The 27,065-nt window shown below is 48.9% G+C and overlaps 1 protein-coding gene across 2 annotated transcripts in view; it reads right to left on the bottom strand.

The window, feature by feature from the left end:
* BRWD3 (bromodomain and WD repeat domain containing 3) overlaps window positions 1–27,065 on the bottom strand; it is a 1,513,493-nt gene that overhangs the window by 716,682 nt on the left and 769,746 nt on the right. For both annotated transcript variants that reach the window (XM_085607835.1, XM_085607833.1), the window contains one exon: window positions 9,377–9,481. In XM_085607835.1, coding sequence (XP_085463961.1) covers window positions 9,377–9,481 — 105 coding nt within the window. The remainder of the gene's footprint in view (window positions 1–9,376; window positions 9,482–27,065) is intronic.

The raw sequence follows: 27,065 nt of genomic DNA, 5'->3' as shown, positions 1-27,065 counted from the left end.
CCAATGCCTCTGGGCCAAGTTCATGCAATATAAAATAGCATGTAAGGAAAAAATACGTTATTTTTTTGTTTAGTTCTGCATTTACACACTAGCATCATTCCCTTTCTCAGAATGTACATGTGATGCTAGCCACAAAAAATACAGATGCACCTTTCACCAGTCGCTAAACATTGGAGGGCCTTTCTTAAGTCCTGTAAAAAATGTAATGAATGTCATATAAAAGGGAGTGTAAAAGGCAGTTTAGCTCTGTGCCATATCATGTTTCCCAGTGAACATTAATCAAAACATCCACAGTAAATGTATGGATAAAAAACACAAATAAAATGAGTTCCTGGTATTTTTTATAATTCTGTTTTTTTTTTTATGGGAATGTAAATTTCCTATTTGAGTACTGGTCCTATAAGCTTTAAAATACTTTTATTATCACAAATGTTTATCATCATTTAGCTCCATTCCTAACTAAGCAGTGTATTACGAAAGGTTGAGACGTGCGAATGTGGCCACTATTTTGGGCTGCCCAGGCCGAATTGTGGCCCCAATCCAATTCTGGCTTAGGGGCAACACTTCTACTTTGTGTGTCTTACAAATGGAAGTGTTCTGAGAGTGGTATGCGCTTTATATACTACAAACAAAAAAGGATCTCTTTGGGGATAAAAAATAAAAGACCAAGCTAAAGCCAAGCAAACACAACTGACGTCCACTTCAAGTAAAAAAAGAAATGCATAACACAACCCTTTCTAGGTTTCGAATGTGCCCATTTAAAAGGAGGGTTGTTATAAAGTGCGGGCAGCAGTGACATTAGGAAACAGAGGCGAGGAGCATCACATCATTAAAGTTTAATATGAGCAGCGCCCCCTCGCCTTCACTACTAGATGTTTTCTTCGGACACTAGTCTTCAGGTAAGTGTTTCCCGGAAACGAACTGCATCACATTTTGTTCACCGTGATTAGCCATGCTACATTTGTATTTACTTGTTTTGCTACATGGATTACATACCAGGCGTTCTGTGCGTGGTAAAGATACTTCCATAGCGCAAATTCTAGTTAGCCAGTTACACGTGGTCGCCACAAGGTCCGGCTGCTGGCACGTGGAATCTGGGAGTACAACTGACCTTCTAAAGGGACGTTTTAGTTGATTCAAGTGCATCTCGAGGCTTGTTAATTATGTCTTGCGGTATCTGTTGATTACAATTGGTACTTGACAGCCAAGTTTCAGACTTTTTTTTTTTTTTAACTATGAGGAACGTACATGAGCCAGTATCCAAAGCCTGTATGCTGCAACTGGATGTCGCTGAAACCTTTTTTAACTGGCGAACTGGGAATGTACTTACTGGGGTTAGCGTCATAAGCCTTGCGTGTTTTGGAGCTAACAGCCAATTGCCTCCAACTCCCCCGAAGTGGTGTCAATTAACGTCCACCATGAAATGTGTGAGGTTGTGCTAAAAAAAAGACCCGACGGGAAACAAATTCTGAAGAGTTGGGGAGAGCTGTTGACTTTGAAACAGAGGAACTAGCCTGGATGGTTTGGGCAATAAATGCAACAAGCTGAGGAACATGAAAAACACGGAGAGGCGGAGCGAGGCGCGCGCACTTGTGTGTGTAACCATACGCTCTATGCCACACAAAAAGCTGTGGTCGGCTTTTTGAAGCCCAGTAACTAAAAGTCTCGCCAGAGAAGCGCATGCGCTGGCTCAGGCGAGCCTAAAAAGGGAGGATTGTGCTTTGCCATTTCTTTAAATGGCAAAGTCGAGCTAGCAGTTTAAAACTGCCCTTTCAGTCTGCAGTGGATGACTGGGAGCCATGTTTTAACTTAGTCACACCCAGGGTGGTACAACCAATGCTGCAGTCCCAGGGTGTGAGAAAGTGCCCTCTTTCTGCATGGTTGCCCCCACTTTTTGCTTAAACGCTGATGTGCTTTGACCGAGTGTACCCTGGGCTCCTGCTAATCAGGTACCCAGGGCCTATGTTCTTTCCCTAAAACTACATTGAAGACTAAACCCAATGGGCATCTCTGGCCAGAGGTCAGCCCCTGGTAAATGGTACCACAGGTACCCACGGCACTGTGACCAGAGAAGGCCTCTAAGGGCTGCAGCACTTATTGTGCCACCCTTAGAGGTCCTGTACCCTTACACACACACACACACTACCTTTGCATGCTGCATGTTTTGGTGCAGAACAAAGTGAAGAGTCGACATGGCACACATCTCTGTGTGCCATACCTACAACGCACAGCCCTGGAATAGATCAGTCACCCCTCTAGCTGGGTGCACTATACCAGTGGTGAGGGTACAGGTGCATGAGCCCTGTACCCTTACAGTGTCTAAGCCAATTCTTAGACATTGCAAGTGCAGTGCTGCAATTAAGAGTATATGGTGCGGGGAGTTTTTCATTACGAGCTTCAATGCACCATAATGGCTACATTGAAAACTGAGAAGTTGGGTATCAAATTTCTCAGCACATTAATCCCACACTGATGCCAGTGTGGGATTTAATGAAAAATGCACACAGAGGGCATCTTAGAGATGCCCCCTGAAAATTAACCCACCACTAGTGTCCAGGCTGAGTGGCTGCTTTCAGCTGCCACCACCAGCAGACATGTTTCTGGACCCCTGAGTTGAGAGCCTGCTCCTCTCTGGGGTCTGAAACAATGCACATCCTGGGATAAAGGTGCCAAGCCTCCTCCCCAAGGATGGGAAAGTTTAACGAAGTGGAAGCTTCAAAGGCTTGCCGCCTTTGTTAGCTTCCCCAGGCCACTTGCTAACTTCAGCAACTGGTCCCCACTGGTTCTGACCCCACTTTGGGTGGGAGAACCGGCGGGAAAAACAAGTGAGGAAGAGAGGTGTGTCCACCTCTGCCAACTCCACCCCTCTGGTGGGGGAGGCAAGGTGAAGTACAACTCCCAGTCCCCGCCATCTTGCAGATGTGGGGACTCAGCCAACCAGGGACAGGCTTATGCCCCCTCCCACCGGAGGGTGACATTATAGGGGGTGTACCCACCCCAGAAAAGGGACCCATTGGTCTCTGCCTTTTACCTACCTGTAATGCCCCTAAATCTAGTATTTAGGGGCACCCCTGAACCTTGCTTCCACAGGCAGAAGAAACTACAATAATAATAATAAGAAGGACAGAACAGCCGTACAGCAGCTAACAAAAGGAAGACGCCCACTGACTTGGCCCCAGCCCTACCAGCCTGTCGCCACCTCGAACCTGCTCCTGCAAAATCCCGCTGTGTCCTGCAGCCAGCAACCTCGAAAACCCGGGAGGACCTGCCTGCCTTCAACCACAAAGACTTTGTCTCCCGTGAACACCAGATTTGTTCATCTACAACCTCTGGCTCCGTCCCGACACCGCGAATCCGCCCCACTCTGCACCCGAAGTCCACGGCCCGAGCTCGAGTGGGCAAACACCACGAGGAGGTCTCCCCGGCGATCCTGACCGAGATCCGGCGCCCCCTGACCTGCCTCAAGCCTCCAGCTGACGCCTGAAGCCTAAATCCAGAGGGTCCCCCCAACCGCGACCAGGAGCTAGCAGGAAGATCCGACCCCAAAAGACACCCATGCACCTGACGCCCCACGGCCTTGGGTGCCCAACCCGACGGTTCCTAACCAACCCCTAATTTCCCAACTTACGTCTCGAAGTGGTGGTAGCACCAAAAGACCTTCGTCCCCAAGCCTGCAGTGCCTTTGCAAACCAGAGGTTCCCCATTGAAAACAACAGGGCGCCCAATGTCGAAACAGCACCCTGTATCCGGCCGCCCTAGTGCCGCTGAGGGTGCACCTTCGGTGCTACTTTTTTTCCCCAATTGCCCTGAGCTTAAGTCCAGGAGCTTTGCTCCCACAACCAATTTGCCTGCTTGCCAGCAGCCACCAACCGGAGGCCTCCTAGCCCCCATTGGATAACATTGGGCCTCAGCACTCTCCACCCGGCCGCCCTAGTGCCACTGAGGGTGTAACTAGAATGCATCCTTGGCCCTGGGGGACCCCCGAGTATAACCCCTGAACCTCAACTCACACTACCAAATACTTACTTTAAAACTGATAACACTATTTTCCGCCATAGGATAACATTGACTGTTTTTCTTGGAAAAGTTTTTAAGTGTGGAGTTTGAAAACCTAAAAATAATCTTTCAAATTGCACTAACTAACAGAAACGATTTTACTTACCTGTTTACAGGAAATGTCCAAGAGTAGTATCCAGGTATACTACTCTGAGTTAGAAAAGTAATCTCAAAAGTAACTTGCATGTAATTTTACTGAAAAGCCCATTCAAGTCTATGTACTGTATTTGCAAATTATTTCTCTGAAACCATACTGTAAGTCAAAACAAAATGCATATACAATTTAAATTCAAACTGTTTACAAACTGCATTACTACTGTAAAGTATTGCTTACCTGTGCCAGGCTTGCTTGGTTCTAGAAAATAAAATAACTAAAAGAATATTTTCATACAAAAACAATTGTTTTGAAGTGTGTGAATTCATTTGCTGACTGAGAGTGTACAACAAATGCTTAACACTATCCTCTGATACTGCCTTACTGCTCGACCACATTACAACAAATAGAGAGTGAGGTGCTATCTAACTTTACCTCTGCCTACCTTTGGGGTTCCACTGGACTCTGTGCATACTATACCTCACTTTGGTATAGTATGTACAGAGCCAGCTTCCTACACAGGGGTGGCCCTCTAACTTACAGGCCCTGGGTACCACATACTACAAGTATGTTAGTTTATGCCAATTGAGTATAAATCAATCAAACATACACACTTTAAGGTCATGGCACTAGTACTGAGGTCTAGTTAGCAGGATTCTGAATCAACAAGCATTAAAAATGCAATAGGTCTCGCCTTTAAGTTAAAGTGATTTGTTTTGCTATACAATACCATTAGCAAAGCAAATGGCTTTAACTTAATCAAAGGCGAGACTTATTGCATTTTCAATGCTTGTTTTATTTTACAATCTATCGCTCACTCCCGCCCCCAAGCCCCAACCGAGACTCTTAGGAAGGGACTGCAAAGAACGTCGCTCAGAAATATAAAGATCTGCTGTTTGCTATACATTGTGCCTCTACCTTACCATTTATTTAAAACGAAAACACACATTTAAGTAAACGACGATTTGAAATTGGTAGGAAAAATAAATGTTTCAGATGCCAAAGAAAGAAAAGCGAACAATTGACAAAAGTTCTTCTCAAAACCAGACTCTCCTGCAACAGCAAGACATTTATTCGGTCTATTATTGTGGCAACAGAGGACCTTTTATAGCACTGCGATGAGTTTTGTCTATGTCAGCACTATACAAGCACCGCTTACATGCATACAAGTAAAACGCTAACACAAACGTGTGCATAAACAGCTGAGTGGCTTGTGGCGGGGCAATGAAGTGCGCAGCATTGTCCAGTCTGCTCCCGTTGTACGTCCCGCACTACGGCACAGCTGTCTAGAGCTGCGTAGCAATAACCTCAACAGGGGTCGTTTCCACGCGCATTTCCCACGAGGCACCGTGCAGATTAAGATTTCGCCACGCTTCAGCGTCCAAAGCCATTTCGCAGCTGGAAATGGCACGGAAGCAGTTTGGCGTTAGCTCGCCCAGAGCCAGGGCACGCTGGAGAGCTGGGTATGCAAGGGACAGGAGGAGTTGGCCTCTAGGCGCTTGTTCAGCAGCGTGAGAGAGGATACATCTGCAAGAGACAAGCTTGAGCAGTGCGTGCGAGGCCGGACGAAATAAACCCCGAGACACCCCAGCCTTAGGGGTCAGACAGGGATACACTATAATTGTATTTATATAGCGCCTGCTTCCCTGGGTCAGCGCTAAGGCCCCCAGAACAGCTCTCAGGCTATGTAAGCGCTATACTAGCCGCCATAGCCATTGTATAACAATACCATGTAAAACACCATTAACATTCCCTTCCACTGAACGGGAACGTCTTCGTTCGTCCATTATGCATGTTACTAGCCCTGGGCTAGCAGACTTTCTCCAGACGCTTCTCTATCATTCTGGCTGCCCCCCACTACACACACCCCCTACAACCACATATGGGGGGCAGGGGGGTCATCAGGAGAATGTTTGGCGTGCAAGTGATGGCGAGGCAGGAGCTTTGCAAAAATGAAACATGCGTTTGGTTCTGACAAGGGGGGCTCACTAGAGACAGGTAAGGCTACAGAGTGCCAAGAAACGATAAATCTGGGGGCACAGATGATGGAGCAGAGGAGAAACTAAAGGGGGCATACGAAGCAGAGAGAGGAGGCCATATATAGGACCTTAAAGGTGAAAGAGGGCTGCGCAGGGGGACACAAAGCAGACGCGAGGACCAGTGCGGGTTAGAGAAGGAGGCATAAGGTGAGCTGCTAACAGGACGCATGGAGTCCATATGTGCAGCTCAGGGCACATGCGTACATAGGTAGGTGGATACATGGATGCGTGGAAGGATGCTTGGATGGATGGATGATGCGTGGAAGGATGGATAAATGCGTGGATGGATGGATGGACAGACGGATGGATGGCTGAATGCGTCGAAGGATGGATGGCAGATAATGGGACATATGCAGAACAGAAAAGACACACCAGGGCCGTAAACATGTTTATACAGGAAAACGAGCTTCAGGTGTGCTGCGAGCAGAAAGGGGGCGTGTGAGCATCATGCGGGCAGAGAGCGGCTCAGTGAGCACAGGGCCGGTGGTCGGTCGGTGGTGTGGGCATGTGGTGGCGAAGGGGGCTACCAGAAGGCCGTGGTCCCCTGGGTAAGGGCATATAAGGGGCCCGTAATAGACTAATGGGGGTGACACATATAAAAGCGTTTCAGGGAGACACTTGGGTGAGATCATGGGTTGTGAGGGCAGATACGGTGACGGGGGCTTATATCCTAATACACATTGGTATAGATGCGGTGACGTGGGGGTCAGACAATGGGCCATGTTAGGTCAAATTAGGAAACACAGCGAGGCGGCGAAATACTTAACATCAAACGTCCACAAGAAACAAGCATTGGCATAGCCAATAGGTCTCGCCTTTGGGACCTTATAAGTGTTTAGCCATGCAACAGTTGCATAACTAAATACTTATAAGGTCCCAAAAGCGAGACCTATTGGCTATGCAAAGCGGTAAAGCGGTAAAACGCGGCGTGCGCGCCCGCGCACATGCACTGTAGCTCCAGGCTGGCCTGGTAGCACTTTTTGGAGCCCTCTCAATAAGTATCGCCAAACCAGCGCATGCGCTGGGTCAGGCGAGACCTAAAAAAGCATTGCGCACATGTGCCGCTACCTAGGGGCCGACGGGGGAGGGAGGAAAAGCGAAAGCACATGTACGGACTAAAATAAGCGCGCGTGTCAAACATGGCGTTGGGCTGTCCACACGCGCATGCATTTTTTGTCCCTACGCATGCATGTTTAGCTTTGCGGATGGCGAGAGCAGCCATGTTTGTCAATCTGGATGCGCGTGCATTCAGCTTTGGCTGAATCGATTCCAAAAGGTCCTCTCCATGGCGAGATCAGCGCATGCACTGCTTTCGCCAGGCAAGACCTAAAAAACAAGAAACATCAGCCAAAAAATTTGGTGGTGACCATACAAAAGAGGCATTTCCTTATAATGGTACTTTGAGCAACGTGGAAGGAAATGTTAAGGCTTTATCAAGCACGATTCGATTATCAGATCAAGCCTAAAAAAAACACATCACAAGGGTTGAGAAGGCAACCTAATGGTGGTTCCCATATAAGATAAGGAGTGAACGACAGATAAAATTTCAGTCTAAGACAATAAGGCCATCATAGGTGTATGGTAAGTATAAGCTATAAGTGTACCTCAAGAAAGATGCATGGTTAAACACTAAAGGCTACAGTGAGTGAAAAAAAGGAAGAATGCTGAAGGGAAATTATTCCTCTGCTATATGTTGTTAGAAAGCAAGAATAATATTCAATGCTCATACGTGGATGATTACTTGTAAAAACTGTTAAGTTCAGAGCAGTGAGTTAGGGGATTCTTATAGAATGCGACTTTCACCCTGGGGGGGTTCTCCGGGCACAGGGTCCTAAAGTCCTTGGTCAAAGACCCATGTCTTGACCTTTTCCCTGAATTTATCAAGTGATGGGGCAGGTGCGCAGGTGGAGGGGAGGTTGTTCTAAGACATGGCAGCAAGGAAGGAGAAGAAACGCCTTCCGTAGCAGCTTGGGTAGATGTGGGGGGTGTGGGACAGGGCGAGGGAGATGAAGTGAAGCGCCCTGCTAGGTCGATGGAACGTCAGGCAGTAGCCGATGTAGGTGGGCCCAGACTTATGGAGGGCCTTTTAAGTGTGAGTTAGGAGCTTGAAGAGGCATCTGTTCTGTACAGGAAGCCAGTGGAGGGCACTAAGGTGGGGGGTGGTGCTGGTTCTCCTGGGGAGGTAGAGGATTAGTCTTGCTGCGGTGTTCTGGATGGTCTGAAGGCAGAGGAGTAGTTGTTTGGTGGTTTTGATGTAGAGTATGCTGCCGTAGTCGAGGAGGCTGGCACTGAGGGTTTGGGTGACTGTTTTCCTGGTGGAAACTGGGATCCATCGGAAGATCTTGCAGAGCACGCAGAGAGTGTGGAAGCAGGAGGAGGAGACAGCGTTGACTTGGTTCTTCATGGGTAGTTGGCTGTTGAGGATGATTCTGAGGTTGCATGAGTGGTTGTAGGGAGCAGGTGAGGGGCAGAGTGCAGTGGGCCACCATGAGTCGTCCCAGGGGGAGGCGTTGTTTTAGAAGATGAGGACCTCAAACTTTTCAGCGTTGAGTTTAAGGCCGTTGGCCTACATCCAGTTGCCAATGGTCAGACATGGTGTTCTGGAAGTGAAAGAACTAATGCTCAGGAAGAGTGCTGCAGAAAATGTCGGGCAAAATGTTGTGGACTGACGAAGGAGGAGCCACGAGAAACATGAGGAAGCTAGAGGACGAAGAAGACAACCCAAGTACAGACATACCAGAGGAAAATAGGGAAGAATAAACACTTGCTCAAATAATAGGACTCGTATAAATTCAGTTAACTGAAATAATATACAACAGAATCAAGGAACATTGAGTAAATGTATAAAAAGCATTGCACCTTAACACAATTCATTTTAATAAAATTTACACTTTTAATCAAATTTATTCCAAAATTATTCTTTTTGAAATGTAATATGCCCAATTTCCAGACCTTATTTTGAGAAATATACTGTTGATTAGCAATGATTTCTGTATAAATGTTTTTATTGTTAACATGGCTAAAGAACATCTTTTGAAAATCATTTATTTTTATTAACAATAGCCATTTAAATTAAACTCAATTATTAAATAGCCACCATCTTTCTAGCTGAATCAATATTTTGTTTCAACAGGGTAGGCTTTTAATTGATGCAACAAAGAAGAGAAAGCCTAGCCTGAGCATTTACCTCATCACCCATCTGTGGGACAAACGGTGAACGACGAGGAGTGGTGTCCAAAATCCACTGTGGAGGCAACCATTCTTCACTGGTCTCCCCCTCTACAGACAGTTTCTTTAAGACAAAATCAAACACAAGGAAACAATAAAAAACACATTTAGTTTTGTTCAGTACACTTTAAACCATATGAATGTAATTTAGGAAAGCCTTGGCATAAACTAATAGTTAAGTACAAATCTATTTTAGAACAGTTCTAAAAATATAACAATTCCAAGCCACTTAATCAGCATGCACAGCTGGCAGTGCAAAGGAATTTTGTTGCATCCAGAATTTTCTATGCATTGCGTGTGCTGCTAAAAGCCTTCATCTGTCTCCCTGTTACTGTCAGGGCGTGATGTCATCTGGTTCCGCAACTCTTATAGTCAGCAAGCATTTGTTGGCCAGTTCTCTATAAGCTGAGCTAAATCCAGGTGGAAGCATAGAAAAAGTTATCAGGTTGAAAGCACTGACTTGCATCTTGTTATGCTGCAGTCACAGCTAGGCATATTACTGCCATCTAGTGTTATGTTTGATAAAATACAAAGGTTTTTCAAGAAATCTTAGGCTTCAGGAATGACTCAGAGGCTCATTCCCGACACTGAACACAATACAATTTGGCACAACGACTTCATCTTGTATTAGTGTTTCCAGAGCATGACATATGTTCGAATTACGATGAAATATGTTTGAGGTTTATTGATTATCCTTTTCTTACACTGCCCAGAAGGCAGATGTGACTCTCTAAGACAAACGATACAAACGAATAGCTACAAATGTAACTTTCTGTCTGCAGCATTTGTCTATTGTAGATGCCTACACTGTGCATAATATGTAAAAGGGAACTTTTCCAAACATGGCAGTAAGTGTTTAGTGAAGAACAGGACTCAAAGTGTTTTAAAAATATATGACCCACCCAACCTCTTTTTGAGCTTGGATGCCAACACCACAGTTTCTGTGAACATAGGCACACAGTTTCTTTAGTTATTCTGCAAATGTAGACAAGATATATATTAACCAGAAAGGAAATGGTGGTATCTTCATGTGCATATATATTGTGTTCCAAGTGGTACTTAAGAGTTGTTGATTAGCATTTGTGTGACAAGTTTCGAGTCAATGCACTATTTCTCTTGCAAGTCATGTCTGGAAGTACATTTACCTTGAGATGGCTAGACAAAAGTGCGAAGAGCTTTTAGGTGACTATCCAATATGCAATAGCTCTCTTCTCATCTAGTATGTTCAGTGAATAACTTGCTGCTGACCAAACTATTAGTGAAAAAGTTAGATGACTAGTTTGCATAATGTGAAGAGGTTAAAAAAACTCAGGAAGATTTTGGGTGTACTCATGATACTAGTCTGTACATGTTTATTTATATGCATGTCTCATCTACAGGTTGTGCTTGCAACTCACTGACTCTCTGTAAATAAGTGATGCCAAGTAGAAAACTAATTCCTAGGTCACCTCTATGAGACCGAAATAAAACATCAATAGAGCAGACTAAAAACTTTAGCACCACCAAAGTATGTGTGGCATCCAACCCTCTTAAGTCTCTCCAGCCGGAGCCTGATCTGTACCAGTTCATTGGGTGCAGTGAGGTGAGATGCCAATGTTGGCGTTTTAAATAAAGTTTCCTGTCCCTGTAGTTTGTGCTTACAGTCCCATCCTCACTACATTGCTCAGAATCTAGTAGTATTTCTAGCTTTCTTCAACGCTATCTGAGAGCTTGAGTTACAGTCTGGCATGGGTGAAGCAAAAAACATTAATATTTTGATTGGCCTTGATGGGCGCACCATATGTGCACTAATTTGACTGACAATGGACTACCAGCCTTTTCATAAGTTTAGCATATAGAGAAGGGGTGACAGCTTCTGTGTTTTGGGAGCCATTAGTTGAGACCAGCCGTTTTTATCTGTCACAGAAACAGAGGCCTACTGGCCAACTTGGGTAAAGTTCTGCTTTTATGCGCGGAGTCAGATTCTAGAACAGCAATAATATGATCCAGCACACCACAGAGTTTGTATACAATTAAATTTAGTAGATTCCAACAATAGTGAGTCCAATCAGCAGGTTCCGTTTAAAAAGTCCTTTATTTAATTTTCTTCTTTAAAAACTGCGTAGCCAACGCGTTTCGTCCATACGGACTTCTTCAGGGCAAAATTCTTATATCATCAAATTCTTCTTTATACGTTCCCACAAGTCTTTTAGTCAGGGTAAATTCTTCCTTATATGGGCCTGAATGATTTGTAATCGTTTTGTGTGTCCTTTTATGATATTCTCAGAATGCAACAGACCGTATTGAATGCCACTTCATGGAATTTTCAATATGACATAACCCGTGTAGGTTTAGATGCAATATTTCCAAATTTCTAGTCCATGGAGCAGTCCTTCCTCGTCAGGTTCCTCGTACTATCATATTATTGCTGTTCATAATTTCATTGGAGACTTAGGGGTATTGAGCCTCAGATCCTTAGCACCCCAAATAAACCCAAACCCTTGACCGAATTCTATAATAGGTGCAAATAAAATTACCTCATACCTCACTTTTGTGTGCTTGTGGAGTCAGATTCTAGAGCTGATATCCCAAGTGTATGTTATGCATGTCTAATTCCTGCATGGTACATGCCTTTTGAGTATGTGTGAATTAGAGTAATGGAAGACTGTGGGGTTTCATGTGGGAAGTCCCAGGCTTGTTCATGTGCACAAGACAGATGAGAATGTTTTCCCAAACAGGGGAAGTGTTTTGCTGAAATTCCTGAAGCTGTAGGGAGACCTAGTCACTAAAGTGGGGAAAAAGGAGACAGGGCTTCATTTAGAAATGCTATTAGGTCCTTTTCCTGAGAAGGGCTGCTGAAGAGTCTTTTTGAGCACTGCCATTTGGCGGATGATGGGACTGAGGAGTGGCACTGCAGTGTCTGTTGTTCAGAGTGTGAAAAGTCCATTGAATGAGGTATTTTTTTTGTCCCTTCACAAATCACAGGTGAGCATGGCTATTAATTTCCAGGTAAGGAATGCTCACACCTTTTTGTGCCTCTGCTGTGGGTACTCTAGACTGCAGATTACCCTGCTATGAAGCATTTCATTTTCCACAAAGACTGTCTTGGAGAGGACAAAAGAAGAAGAACCACCCCAAACTGGTTCTGAAAGTGCAGACATATAACCTACATCCCTGCCTGCGTTGACTGTATAAGATTTGTGCTGCTGACCCACTTGATTTAGTTTCAAGTTCTATTGGACCGAGAGCAGGGGTTGGGGTGGGGGTGGCGGGAGGTTCTATTATAGTTGGGAAGGGCTTATCCCGATTTTGCCTTATGTACATTATATCAATATCCTAGGATGGATCAAGCGCAGTCTTAGCATGATTGATGTATAGCACATACTGACGATGTAGGAAAGTGCCCCATTTTGAAATGGTCAACCCCAATTTTTGCCTGGTATTTGATGCAATTTTTACAGAAATGCACAGGGTTCCAGTTATCCAGGGACCCCAGTGCCAGATCTCTTTCCCTAAAACTGTACAATTGTTTCCCAATTGACAATATCTTTAACACCTCCTGTAAGTAAATGGTTCCCCTGGTACCTAGGGCAGGGAGACTAAAGAGGGTCCCGAAGGGCTGCAGCATATATTGTACCACTCTAAGGGAACCCTCACCACACTCATGCAAACTGTTAGAACAGGCTGAGTGACATGGTACAGAGAAAAGTGAAGACAAGACATGCACACCTCTCCTGTGTGGCATGCCTGCAGACACTGCACGTAATATAAGTAAGTCACACTTACAGCAGGCCTTACAGCCCTAAGGCAGGGTGCATTATATTACATGTGAGGACATATCTGCATGAGCAGACATGCCCCTGTGATGTCCCTGTCAATTCATGGACACTGCTAGCGAAAAGGGAAGCCATTTTGAGTGTATGTACTGGGCACTGGTGATCGCAAATTCTGCAGCTACATGATGGCTTCACTGAAACTAGAGATGTTTTACCTCAAACATTTTGCATTAGTAAGCCCACACTGATTCTAGTGATGGATGTATTAATACATGCACCCAGAGGGCACCTGAGAGGAGCCCCCTGAAAACTTGCCAATCTCTCATACACTGGCTGATTGGTGTAGACCAGCCTGCCACCACAGAAAGGTTGCTGACCCCTGCAGGTAAGAGCGCATGCTCTCTAAGGGCAGAAACAATGCCTGCTTCGACCGAAGGTGCTGTCACTTACTCCAAGTAGGATGGCTAAGTAACCAGCATATCATGGCAGGTAGTTTCAAAGGCCTCTAACGCCTTTGATATGTGACCCCGGCTTCCCCCAGACTAGGGAGACACCACCCCCTGCCATGAGGCCCATTTGGCCCCAGGACAGGTGGGAAAATTAGTTAGGCAGGAGGCGTGTTCCTTATTGGGCAAGTACTACCCCTACTGTAACCTACCTGATGTGAACACGAAAACTAGAATTCCACCTACTAGGGTTTTGGTGAAATTAGGCTCACTGGCTCAGGGGTATGCCCAATTCCCACGGGAAGTAGTCACATAGGGGGTGCAGTTGCCCTAAAGTTAAGTATCCCATTGGCTACTACCTGTCATTCCCCTTAACACACCTAAATTGAGTATCTAGATAGCACTCCTGATGCCAGGAACTTAGATTCGACATATCAAGAAGAAGAGGACAAAGAAAAGCCATGAGAAAACAAGAACTGAAGACTGCTGTGGACCTTTTGGGTCATACCCTGCCTGCCTGCACCAGTCTTGACATAGTCACCTAGTGACTCGTTCTGCAACTGAGCATCTTCCAAGAACCCCATTAGACTGCAAGCAAACACCCCTGTAGTTTGCAGGCACTGAAGAAGCAGAGTCTGGTTCACCATGTTGCTGCTTCCCGGCTAGTCCAACCCGCCAGCCACCCAGGAAGATATACCCGAAAGTCAGATCTGAACCCCCACTGAGTGAGAGGACACCAGGACAGACTGGAGCCACAAAGCACTAATACCCGGGGTACTGGACTTCTTGCCACACCCAAGGCCTGCGTAAGTCCAGTCTGGACTAACAGCACAGAGCCGGAGTAGCCGTTATGAGACGTCAACACCACAGAAACAAACAGCCAGAGCGGCCCAGCTGTCCTGATTTCTGCACCCTCAATCAGCAACACCGACAACCGCAAAGGCCTTGGTCGCACAGGGCACAGCCGACCTACCTACTCTGCAGCCAAGCTTGGGTAACCGACAACCGGTAATGCCCACTTGGTTAGGACCCTTGTGCCCAGAGCCCCCGCTCTCTGACTGGCCCCTCAGTCCCCCTCTGCAGCCTGTTTTTAGGTGTCCCCCTTCTTTACACTGGCATAGTGCGCAAAGCTACCAACCCGACCAGCACCTCGACCCACGGCCGAGCAGGTAACGAGTAACTGCTGGTGGTATTTTGGCCCCCCTACAAACCTAAATCCAAAAGGAGACCCTCAGAAACCAACCATAAATAACTGTATGCACCATATGCCTTTTCCCCCCCCACAGGAAAGTATTGCTGCCGAAAGACGCATTTAAGTAAACATTTTAGAGAGAGATTTTTTTTTTTTTGCCTCTGTAAATCGATAAGTGTTGCCTGGACTCTACAAAATGTACCTAGTTTTGGTACAATATATAGAGAGCCAACTTCCTACAGATGTGCACAGTTCTATTTGACCAAGGAAGGGAGTGTTCTGCAGAGTACTCAGTTGACTGCAGTGCTAGAGTGCCAGAGGGGGTGTCTGCCTGACAGTCAGTGTCCAGGAAGTGAGGAACCATCACCTAGAATCTGACCTGTAAGGAAGAAGCTGTTCCCCTTTGTCGAAAAGTATGAAAACTAACCTGTCTGCTAAGGAAGGAGCCTGCACCCCTGCAGGAGATGTGATTTTCAGGGTGAACCAGTAGCAGTTAACCTCAGAATGCTAGGGTCCATCCACCTTGGAAGTCAGAGGAGAGTGATCTGCGTGCTCCACGGACTACAACAAAGTCTCTCCCAACAAGCAGCTCCATTCTGGAACCGCTGTATGACTTAAGTTGTGCCCAAATGGACTGGGCTGCTACAAAATTATGAAGTGCACCAAAGTGGACAGAGCCACTGCAACATTGTTAAGTTGGGCCAGAACCCACTGTGCCACTTCAACATCTTGAAGCTGTGCCTGAGTAGGCTAAGTTGCTACGATGTCATGAACCTGTGAACAAGAAGACTGAGCAGTTGTGAAGTTGTGCCAGAGAAGACTGTGCCTGTGAAGACTGCGCCATGGTGACATCAAACTCGACCTGACAGCACTGCAAGAAAGACAAACCTCGCCCGAGTAGATTGTGCTATCTATACAAAGTGTGACATGGTGGGTTTATTCTGTGGAAGAAGATATCCTTAAGATAACTCCATGTTATGTTATGTTACAAATATGTTACTTACGGTAGGAGGCTGGCTTAGTATATGGTGCACACTTATTCAAGTGATGCACCTTGCATTAATTCATACAACCCTTATGGTGATTTTAGTTGTCTTTGATAACCTCAATGTGGTAGCTGTGCAGAGCAGCCTTTAGGCTTACCTTGAAGGAGTGTAAAACAGCTTATTTTACCAATTTGAATCAGTAGTGGAGATTAGATGAAAAGAAACCACACAGAAAACAGGCCTTATTTATTACACACACTATCACTAACACATTAGTATGTCTCCTACCCAAACATATCAATACAATACACAAGAATACTTTACAATAATCAAGTAAGTAGTACAAATATACACTTGTCTCCAGGGGTAGACCAAACCATATATTAAGAAATTGTAATGCGAACTGCAAAGGAGAATGGGACTTGGGCCAGAATACTAAGAGGAGCTGAGAACACAAAGAACCACCTAAGGAGCAGTTGTCGAGTTGGGCTGAAGCCCAGGGCCTGTGCGACGTCTGGAGGGTTTGGCATCCATATGCTCGACAGTACACTCACACCTCGGCGGCGCACCATTTGCACGCCCGGATCGACTTAATTTTTGTCCTGTCTACGGAATGTGCGGGTGTTCAGGACACCCGCATTCTTCCAAGGGGCCTTTCGGACCACTCACCTATGCTTACCGCTCTCGGCCCGCCTCCTTTCTCCGCCCGCCCGATGTGGCGTCTGAATGCCTGGCTCCTTCAGGACAAAGAATTCCGGAAAGCAGTGGGAGACGAGATTACCAATTATTATCTGCATAACGTTGGCTCTGTCTCTTCCTTGGCCATCCTTTGGGAGGCCAGCAAGGCGACTATTAGCGGGGCTGCCAGGGGGCATGAGCAACAGCAACGCCGGGCACAGCTCCAGCGACTCACGGCCTGCGAAGTGCAGGCCTTGGAGCTTGAGCGGGACCAGGTGGCGTTGAGTGACACCGCGCGGGCGCGACGGCTGGCCTTTCTGAGGGAGGCGATACGTATGCAATCTATGGAGGCGGCTAAGACTCTATGGTGCTCCTCGGTGGCCTGGGTGTACGGGTGGGGGACACGAACGGTACGCTCCTCCATCGGCTGGCTACTTACCCTCAGGCAAACCGGATTATTCCTGCCATTGTGGACTCCACTGGCGTGACTCACACAGTCTCCGTGGCAGTGGCACAGACCTTTGCAGATTATTATTCCCAACTGTACCGGGCCCGGGCACCGGGGATCTCTCTTGCGGAGATGATGGGGACGAGCGGGGTTGCTCTTGGGCGGTTGGGACGGGAGGCTGGTGAGACTTTAGAACTGCCCATCACACTGCAGGAAATCGGCGAAGCGATTACTCACTTGGCATCCGGGAAGACCCCGGGGCCGGACGGCTTCCCGCAGGAATATTATGCCCATTACCGTGAAACCCTTGCCCCGAGGCTTCTAGATCTCTATGCTGAAGTGGTGGGGAAGGGCTCGTTCCCGCCGGAAACGGACACGGCCACGATAGTAGTCCTTCCCAAAACACAACCCCCATCACAGTCTTGCTCGGATTACCGGCCGATATCTCTCATTAATACCGAACTTAAGTTATACGCTACCATCCTGGCGCAACGGCTTCGCCCGCATCTGGTCTCACTGGTCCACACGGACCAGTGTGGATTTATGCCGGCCCGGGGGACAAGGCATTGCTTGCGGCGCCTACATCTGGCCCTGACCCACCGGGAGCGCCTATCTCCATATCTGGCTCTTCTACTGGTCGACTTTGAAAAGGCCTTTGACTCGGTGGGGTGGGTCTATCTCGGTGAGGTCTTGGAGTGCATGGGTTTCGGCCCCCAGTTTCGTGCTATGGTCCGTGGCCGCGAGCCCGAGTGTTGGTGAACGGAGCTCTCTCACACGTTTTCCATAGGGCGGGGAACGCGGCAGGGCTGCCCGCTCTCGCCCCTCCTCTTCGCCCTGGCGATGGAGCCTCTGGCCGTTCTGGTCCGATCGGACCCTGTTCTCCGTGGGTGGGATTGGCCGGGTATGGTCCCTGATAAGATCGCCCTGTACGCGGACGACGTCCTTCTCTATATCTCAGACCCTGCTGTTTCGGGCCCTCGTGTTCGCCAGATTCTTCGCCGTTTCGGTCAGGCATCCGGTCTTCACCTAAACCCCAAAAAATCTGTCCTGGTCCCCCTGCACCCGTCTAGGGAATGTTTCGATTGGCAGTCTGATATTCCCCTCCGGAGACTCTCCTTTAAATATTTGGGGATCTGGATCACCCTTCTTCCGGAGCTCTGCTGGGCCCTCAACGTGGCTCCTGTGGTTAATAGGACCAGATCGGACATGGTGAAGTGGCAGTCGCTTCCACTGAACCCACTGGGGAGGATAGCACTCTATAAGATGATGATACTCCCTAAGTTCCTATACATGCCACAGAACACGCCTTGCTCCTTCTCCCGCTCCTGGATATGGACAAGATTGCGACTAAGTTTATCTGGGGTGGCGGTAGGCCCCGTCTGGCCCTGGACCGTTGTCGGATTCCCTCATATGACGGAGGCCTGAGCATGACCAACCTTTATTTGTACTATCTTGCAACTCGGCTTCTGGTGGTTCATGATTGGTTCTCAGGCGGGTGGGACGATCCGGCCTATAGGTTAGAGGTACTCCATTCAAAATATGCACTACGGGGCGGTGATCCCTTTGTCGCTCTCGGACGTTACGTGGGCCCCCTTCTTGGCATGGCATGCCGCTCTACGGCATACCCGCTGGTCGAAGACACTGACCCTAGTCACACCACTTTGGCATGGTACTTGACTGCGGGAGGTAGCGGGGCTACAGGGGTTTCGAGCATGGGACCTTCTTGGGATCTCTCGGTTGGGTGACTTGTGGCGGGGGAGCCAAATGTGTTCCTTTAAGGAGCTTCAGGGTCGATTTTCGTTGCATCCTTTGCAATTCTATAAATATCTCCAGCTGCGCCGTGCGGTCCAGACTCATGTCCCTCTGGATTCACGGATTCACGACCACAGCCCGCCTGAGGCTCAGGCGATGCTGGGGTGTATTGGGTAGGGAGTAATCTCCCGTATCTATCGCTCTCTGGTTAATAACACCCCGGTGGACTGGGATGGACTGAGGCAGCGCTGGGAGACTTGGGTGGGTCCATTGGATGAAGCTGACTGGAGGGACGCCCTTATGGCCCCCAGGACGATCACCACATCGGCTAGATTGCGGCTCATCCAGCTTTATTACCTGCATGCCGCCTACCTGACCCCGGCGCGCCTCTATCGTGCAGGCCTTTCCGCGGATGCTTCTTCTTCCATATGGTATGGAATTGCCCGCTCTTGGAGAGCTACTGGGGTGAGATTGAACTTGAATTAAAAGAGGTCCTGGGGTGGGAGGTCCCCCATGACCCCAAAATGGCTTTGCTGGGGATAACAGATGGTTTGGATGGCTCCTGCAATGAAAAAAAATTCCTAACTACTGCTCTGGTAATGGCTAAAAGGGATATCGCAGCTTCCTGGAAGCAGATCGATCCACTCAAATGTGCTAAATGGAGAGGGGGCGTGGACTGGTGTGCCGCACAAGAACAGACGTTGTATGCTGCACGGGGATGCCCAAAAAAGTTTCGCAGGGTGTGGGGGAAATGGTTAGGGGGCTTATTCTAGGGGGGAGAGTATGGGTAGGGGGAATGGGAGGCAAAGGGGGGGGAATGGGGATTTTGCTATTGATTGTCATTGATCCCATGATATGTCATTTTGATGCCAGTTCAATCGGACTGTTGTATGTGATATTTGAGTTTTTTGTCCTTTCACAAGAAAATAAAAATTTGATTATCAAAAAAAAAGAAATTGATCCATGGACCATAATCTTAGTGACTGTATCGAGGCAGATGGAAAAGTTACATACCCAAATGTAGAAAGCTGGTTCTGTATATACTATACCAAAGTGAGGTATAGTGTGCACAGAGTCCAGTGGAACCCCAAAGGTACGCAGAGGTAGAGTTAGATGGCACCTTACTCTCTATTTGTGGTAGTGTGGTCGAGCAGTAAGGCAGTATCAGAGGACAGTGTTAAGCATTTGTTGTACACACTCAGTCAGCAAATTAATTCACACACTCAAAGACTGAACTTCAGACAAATTGTTTTTGTATACAAATTTTCTTTTATTTTCTAGAATCAAGCAAGCCTGGCACAGGTAAGCAATAAATACTTTACAGTAGTAATGCAATTGAAATACAGTTTGAATGATAATTGTATATGAACTTTGGTTTGATTTACAGTATGGATGCAGAGAAATGTAGTACATAGACTTGAATAGGCTTTTTAATAAAATAGCAGGTAAGTAACTTTTGAGATTACTAGGCTTACACAGAGTAGTATACCTAGATACTACTTTGGGACATTTACTGAAAACAGGTAAGTAAAATCGTTTTTGTTACATTATGCAATTTTAAAGAATTTCTTTAGTTTCTCAAACTCCACACTTGAGCAAATATCCTGGCCTTTAGCTCAGGGCAAACGGGGAAACAAAGTAGCACCAAAGGTGCACCCTCATTGGCACTAGGGCGGCTGGGTGCAGATTGCTGTTTCAACGTCACCCTGTTGTTTTCAATGAAGAACCTCCGGTTTTGACAGCCACTGCAGGATTGGGGACGAAGGTCTTCTGGGCGCGACCACCACTTTGAGAGGTAAGTTGGGAAGTTAGGGGTTGGTTAGGCACTGTCGGTTTTGGCACACAAGGCCATGGGGCGTCGGGTGCATGGGTGACTTTTAGGGCTGGATCTTCTTACCAGCTCCTGGTCGCGGTTAGGGGGGGGGGGCCTTCTGGATTTAGGCTGCAGGCGTCGGCTGGAGGCAGGGGTCCCCGGATCTCGGGTTAGGATCGCCAGGGTGACCGCCTCATGGTGTTTCCCCGCTCGGGCCGTGGACGGTGGGTGCAGAGTGGGGCGGATTTGCGGTGTCCAGCCGGAGCCAGAGGTTGCAGATGAACAAATCCGGTGTTCACGGGAGACAAAGTCTTTGTGCTTGAAGGCAGGCAGGTTCTCCGGGGTTTTCAAGGATGCTGGCTGCAGGACACACTGGGATTTCGCAGGAGCAGGTTCGAGGAGGAAACAGGCCGGTAGGGCTGAGGCCAAGTCAGTGGGCGTTTTCCTCTTGTTAGCTGTTGCACTGCTGTGCGGTCCTTCTTCTTCTTGCAGGTTCTTGTCTGAGGAAGGAAGGTTCTGGGGTGCCCCTAAATACTAGATTTAGGGGCATTACAGGTAGGTAAAAGGCAGGGACCAATGGGTCTCTTCCCTGGGGTGGGTGCACCCCCTATTATGCCAACCTCCAGTGGGAGGTTCCTGGTGGGCTGAGTCCCCCCATCTTCAAGATGGCGTGGACTGAGAGTTGTGCTTCACCTCACCTTCTCCACCTGATGGGTGGAGTTGGCAGAGGTGGGCACACCTCTCTTCCTCACTTGTTTTTCCCGCTGGTTCTCCTGCCCAAAGTGGGGGTCAGAAACAGTGGGGACCAGTTGCCGTGAGCAGCAAGTAGCCTGGGGACACTCACAAAGGCGGCGAGCCTTTGAAGCTACCCCTTCGTGAACCCTGCCCATCCTGGGGGAGGAGGCTTGACACCTCGTTCCAGGATGTGCATTGTTTCAGGCCCCAGAGAGCAGCAGGCTCTCGACCCAGGGGACCAGAAACATGTCTGGTGGTGGCAGCTGAAAGGAACCTTTAACTCTGGACACTAGTGGTAGGTTAGATTTCAGGGGACATCTCGAAGATGCCCTCTGTGTGCATTTTTCATCAAATCCCACACTGGCATCAGTGTAGGTTTAATGTGCTGAGAAGCTTGATACCAAACTTCTCAGTTTTCAGTGTAGTCATTATGGTGCTGTGGAGTTCGTAATGACAAACTCCCAGCACCTTATACTCCTAATGGCAGCACTGCACTTACAATGTCTAAGAACGGACTTAGAACCTGTAGGGATACAGGGCTTGTGCAACTGTACCCTCACCACTGGTATAGTGCACCCAGCTAGAGGGGTGACTGATCTATGCCAGGGCAGTGAGTTGTAGGTATGGCACACAAAGGTGTGTGCCATGTCGACTCTTCACTTTGTTCTGCACCAAAACGCTGAGCCTGCAAAGGCAGAGTGTGTGTGTAGAGGTATAGGGCCTCTAAGGGTGGCACAATAAGTCCTGCAGCCCTAAGAGGTCTTCCCTGGTCACAGTGCCCTGGGTACCTGTGCTACCATTTACCAGGGGCTGACCTGTGGCCAGAGATACCAATTGGGTCAGTTTTGGGGAAAGAACACAGGCCCTGGGAACCTGATTGGCAGGGACCCATGGCACATGAGTTGTCTGGCAAAAAGTGGGGGGTTACTGCAACAGAAACCCACTTTCCTACACCGAAGAAATTTCATTTATGAAGAACACTTCCCCTTCCTGCAGATTTCTAATCTTAGATATTGCGTCAAGCATCACACTGGATCTGGTAGTATCCTTCTCTGGTCCCAAAATGGTTTCCATCACAGAGTTTGTAATGTCAGACGGAAGTGACTTAGTGACTCTATAAAACTTAAGCCGCCTCAACTTTGTGATGCCAGCACAAAGCAGAGAGAGCTGCCAAACAGAAAGAATGTTAACACAGAATGACAACCACCTCAAGTATCCATCAGAATGTAGGTAAGTCATTTTCATTTCTAGTGTCGTAATCCACGCACAGACTATTTTTTGTCTCATAAAAGTAGCAACTAAGTAATGAAGATATAAGAAACATCATATTTCAACCCACAAGCTGTAGAAGAACCGCTCTACCAAATTACACCTTCTACCTGGCATCCAAATCTAAATTTAAGCAAACTTATGCATGGTCAATTAAGACCTGAACACCTCTCAGCAGCACAGGGGTAGCTGCCTCAATAAACCCCCACACATGCAAGCTGCTCTGTTGTTGGTTCGTAACACAGAGTAAAGCAAAGCACATGCCAAATTGAAATAGTTTGGTTTTGGGCTGCTTTCCATTACTTCACACTGAAAATCCGGAGAAAAACTGTGGATCTCTCCACAAAGTAGCTAAGTGTACATCTAGGCCTGTAAAAACCTTTCCTGTATCTTGGAAGGGTATGATAGAAATAAACTGGCAGTGAGTTCTTCTGAGTGCTATAGAACCCTGAAAGTAATTTAGGCAATCACTGGCAATACTAAGCTGTCTGCAAGAAAAAGAATATAGAGTTTTTCAGAAAACAGCACCTGTAACTCACTCATTCCAATGGTAATTGTTATAGTCACCAAAAAACAGAAAAACAACCTTCAACACGAATAATAAGGAAGCATGTGCTCAAATAGAGTTCACAGGAGAAACTTCACTATCTGCCATCATAGGAAGCTGGTAAAATAAAACATGAAAATAACTTCTTATAAGTGTTTAAGAAAGCAGGCAAGAACACCCCAGATAATCTGAAAGAAACACGTAGTGATAGATTCTTTACATAAGAATTACCCCCAGGCGTCAGGCTGGATCCTGAAAGTTTTCATCAGCAGTACCTCTGAGCGACGGTAGGTGGCGTCTTCGGGTCTGCGTCCGTCGTCGGCATCGTGATCGCCGAGATGACATCGCAGGCAGTACTTAGACGCCGCCCACGCACGCTGACGTCAGTTTTTTCTTTTTCCGCGCCAGCAAGCGCAGATCCGGGAAGAGCTAGTATCCCCAGTCATTTTTTGACTGAGTTTTTTTTAGGCTTTTTGTCTCCATTTTTCTAAAGTCGATCGACTCCTGGTGTCGTAAGAATGCCCGGGTTTAAGAACTGTGGGGACTGTCACCGCATGATCTCGGTGACGGACCCACACCGCGTGTGTATCCACTGCCCTGGGCGCGACCACAAATCCAAGTTGTGCCCCAACTGCCGGGCCATGGTGCCGAAAACATTGCAGAAGCGGTCCCGAAGGTTTCTGGAAGTCCAGCAGTCGGCTCCGCGCCGTTCAAAGTCCCAGTCCCGTGGGAGGTCGAGGGACCGGTCGCAGAGTCGTCACCATCATTCTTCTGGATCTAAGTCTTTGCACTCGGGGTCAGGTAAGTCGAAGCATTCCAAGAAGAAGTCGAAGAAGCGTCTTCGCTCTTCGACTTCCCATCGCCCGTCGCGCAACGCGGCTGAGGGTGTGGGCGGTGCCACCCCCTGCGGCTCCGGCAGAGCCGAGGACGTCTCAAACGGCCTACCCACCCTTCCCGGGTCCGGCGGCGACGCCTGCCCAGGTGCAAGAGTTTCTTGCTGCCATGGCCTGGATCTTTGGGCCGTCTGGCCCTGCCGGTGCACCTCTGGGCCCCGCGGGCTCGACTGGGGGTCCTGTTGTTCCATCGCCCCGGGCCCCGGCGTCGCTGATGGCTCCGGTCCCGGCGCCGCAGGGCCCCATGCAATCCGGGATCAGACCCCAGTCGACGCCGGTTGACCTTGTTACGCCTCCACCGGTGTCGACTCCACCGGCACCGCCTCCGACGTTGCCCATTCCTTGGGACGACGTTGTCCCCGGCTTAAGCCCTGAACGAGACACTGCGCTCGACGCCGCTTCCGACGCCGATGGGATTTGTTCCCTATGTCCGTCTTCCGTGTTTTCAACCTGTTCCACAGACTTCGGAGGAAGGGGAGGACTGGGAGGGGTCTGAGGACCATCTCGCACAGGACTGTGCTTATGATCCGGACTGGGCAGAGGATTTGGGGGAAGCCAGTGGTCTTGACACCTCGCCTGACCTTGGCATGCTGTCTCCTCCTACCTTGGCTACAGAGGCGGGAGCCAATTACGCAGTGGTGTTGCATAGGGCAGCCGAGGCCCTCCACCTCGAACTGCCTACAGTGGCCGCCAGAACTAACGTCCGGACAGAAGTGCTCCAGCCGGCGGGAACCTCTTCAGAGCCCTTGCTGCCCTTTAATGACGCACTTTGACGTTCTTTTGGGCACCTGGTCCAGGCCCAACACAGGGGATCCTGTGGACAGGAACGTGGTCCGACGCCATCGCCCGGCTCTGGCCGATCCCCTCTTCCTCTCCCAACACCCCACTCCTGAGAGCTTGGTTGTCCAGGCCTCTGCGTCCCAAAGCGCGTTCCCTTCCGCACTTCCGAATAGGAAATCCAAGAAGTTGGAGCAGCTTGGCAGGAAGCTGTTTTCAGATGCCAGCTTAGGGCTCCGGTCGGTGAACACCGCATGCCTCTTGAGACGTTATTCCCACTCTGTGTGGGACACGGTTGCGCAGGTGCTGCCTAGCTGTCCAGAGGAGGTACAGACAGTACTCGCCCAGGCTGTTGCTGCTGGGAGAGACGCAGCTAAATTCACCATTCGTTGTGGGCTTGACACCGCCGACTCGCTGGGCAGGGCGATTTCCACGACGGTGATGTTTAGGAGCCATGCCTGGCTGAGCACAACTGGCTTTTCGGGGGATGTCCAGAATATCCTGATGGACATGCCCTTTGATGGCATATGCCTTTTTAGCAATAAGGCAGATAGTGCGCTGGATCGCTTTAAGGACTCATGGGCTACGGCCAAGTCCTTGGGCCTGTCGGCTACTCAGCCTCCTCCGCCTTCTGCCTTTCGCACCTTTCGTGGCCGTGCAAGGGGCGCCCCACTATGTTCGCAGGGCCAAAGGCCGGCGCAGCAACTTCCTCAGCGCGGCCGCGGTCGTGGGAACCGTCGAGGTGGTTCAGGGGGCCAGCCATCCTAGTCCGTCCTTTCAGGTCAATCAAACGCCAGTGGGCGGACGGATTCTCCATCTCCCCCACTGGCGCACCATCACTTCGGACCAGTGGGTGCTGCAAATTGTCTGAAGGGGCTACTCCCTCCCCTTCGAGACTACCCCTCCAGCCATGCCACCTCAGTATCACCGCATGTCGGGGGATCACTTGACGCTTCTCCAGCAGGAAGTTGCGGCCCTCTTGGCCAAGGGGGCCATCGAGCACGTTCAGACGCCTGAAGTAGGTCGTGGTTGTTATTCCCACTACTTCGTGGTTCCAAAGAAGGACAAGGGCCTGCGTCCTATCTTAGACCTTCGGAACGTTAATCGTTTCCTCCGGAAGAAGTTCAAGATGCTCACATTGGCTCAGGTCTTGTCTGCCCTAGGCCCGCAAGACTTGATGGTAGTGTTAGACTTGCAGGACGCCTACTTTCATATTCCCGTTCTGCCGTCCCACCGGCGTTACCTGCGGTTTACGGTTGGCTACGAGCACTTTCAGTTCACCGTGCTCCCTTTTGGCCTTACCAGCGCCCCTCGGGTGTTCACGTAAGTAATGGTGGTGGTCGCAGCTTATCTGCGCAGATCAGGGGTTTCAGTCTTCCCCATCTCGAAGACTGGCTGTTGAAGGCAGTCATCTCCCACCTCCAGACTACGGCCAACCTCCTGCATTTGCTGGAGTTCTCCATCAACGTGCCGAAGTCGCACCTGGTACCCCCTCAGAAGCTCCCACGTCCGCGGCCGCGCACAGACTGTTGCTGCGCAGGCCTGTGGCTCTGAAGCAAACATGTCGGGCGCCCCTTGCGTGGCCACGAAAGGCACAAAAAGCAGAACGTGGAGGAGGGAGCATGGCAGTAAGGCCCAAGGACATGGCGTAGCCCGCGAGTTCTTAAAGCGCTCCAACGCACTATCCGCTTTGTTGCCAAAAAGGCAAATGCCATCAAAGGGCATGTCCATAAGGGTGTTCTGGACATTCCCCAAAAAAACAGTTGTCCTCAGCCAGGCGTGGCGGCGGAGCGCCACTGTTGTGGAAAACTCCCTGCCCAGCGAGTCGGCGGTGTCAAGGCCACAATGAATGGTAAACTTGGCTGCATCTCTCCCTTCAGCAATAGCTTGAGAGGGCACAGTCCGGGCCTCCTCAACATTGGGGCAGCACACGCGCCACCGTATCCCACACAGAGTGGGAATAACGGCCCAATAGGAATGCAGTGTGAACAGACCTCAGCCCTAAAAAACTGGCGGACGAAAGAAATATTCTTACCAAATTGCTCCAGTTTCTTGGATTCCCTGTCCGGTGGTGCGGTAGGCATTGCGCTCGGGAAGCAGAGGTTTGGACAACCAAGCTCTCAGGGGTGCAGTGTTGGGAAAGGAAAAGGGGGTCGCCCGGGGCCGGGCGATGGCGTTGGGCCACCTATCCACAGGAGCCCCTGTGTTGGGCCTGGACCAGGTGCCCAAAAGAACGTCTGAAAGTGCATCATTAAAGGGCAGCAGTGGGTCCGCAGAGGTAGCTGCAGGCTGAAGCTTTCTGTCAGGAGGTTAGTCCTGGCAGCCACTGTAGGGAGTTTCGAGGTGGAGGGCCTCGG

The sequence above is a fragment of the Triturus cristatus genome, chromosome 5_2 (assembly GCF_964204655.1).
Source record: "Triturus cristatus chromosome 5_2, aTriCri1.1, whole genome shotgun sequence".
NCBI lineage: Eukaryota > Metazoa > Chordata > Amphibia > Caudata > Salamandridae > Triturus > Triturus cristatus.
Note: the sequence above shows the minus strand (reverse complement) of the source record. Positions and strands in the feature narration are given on the sequence as shown.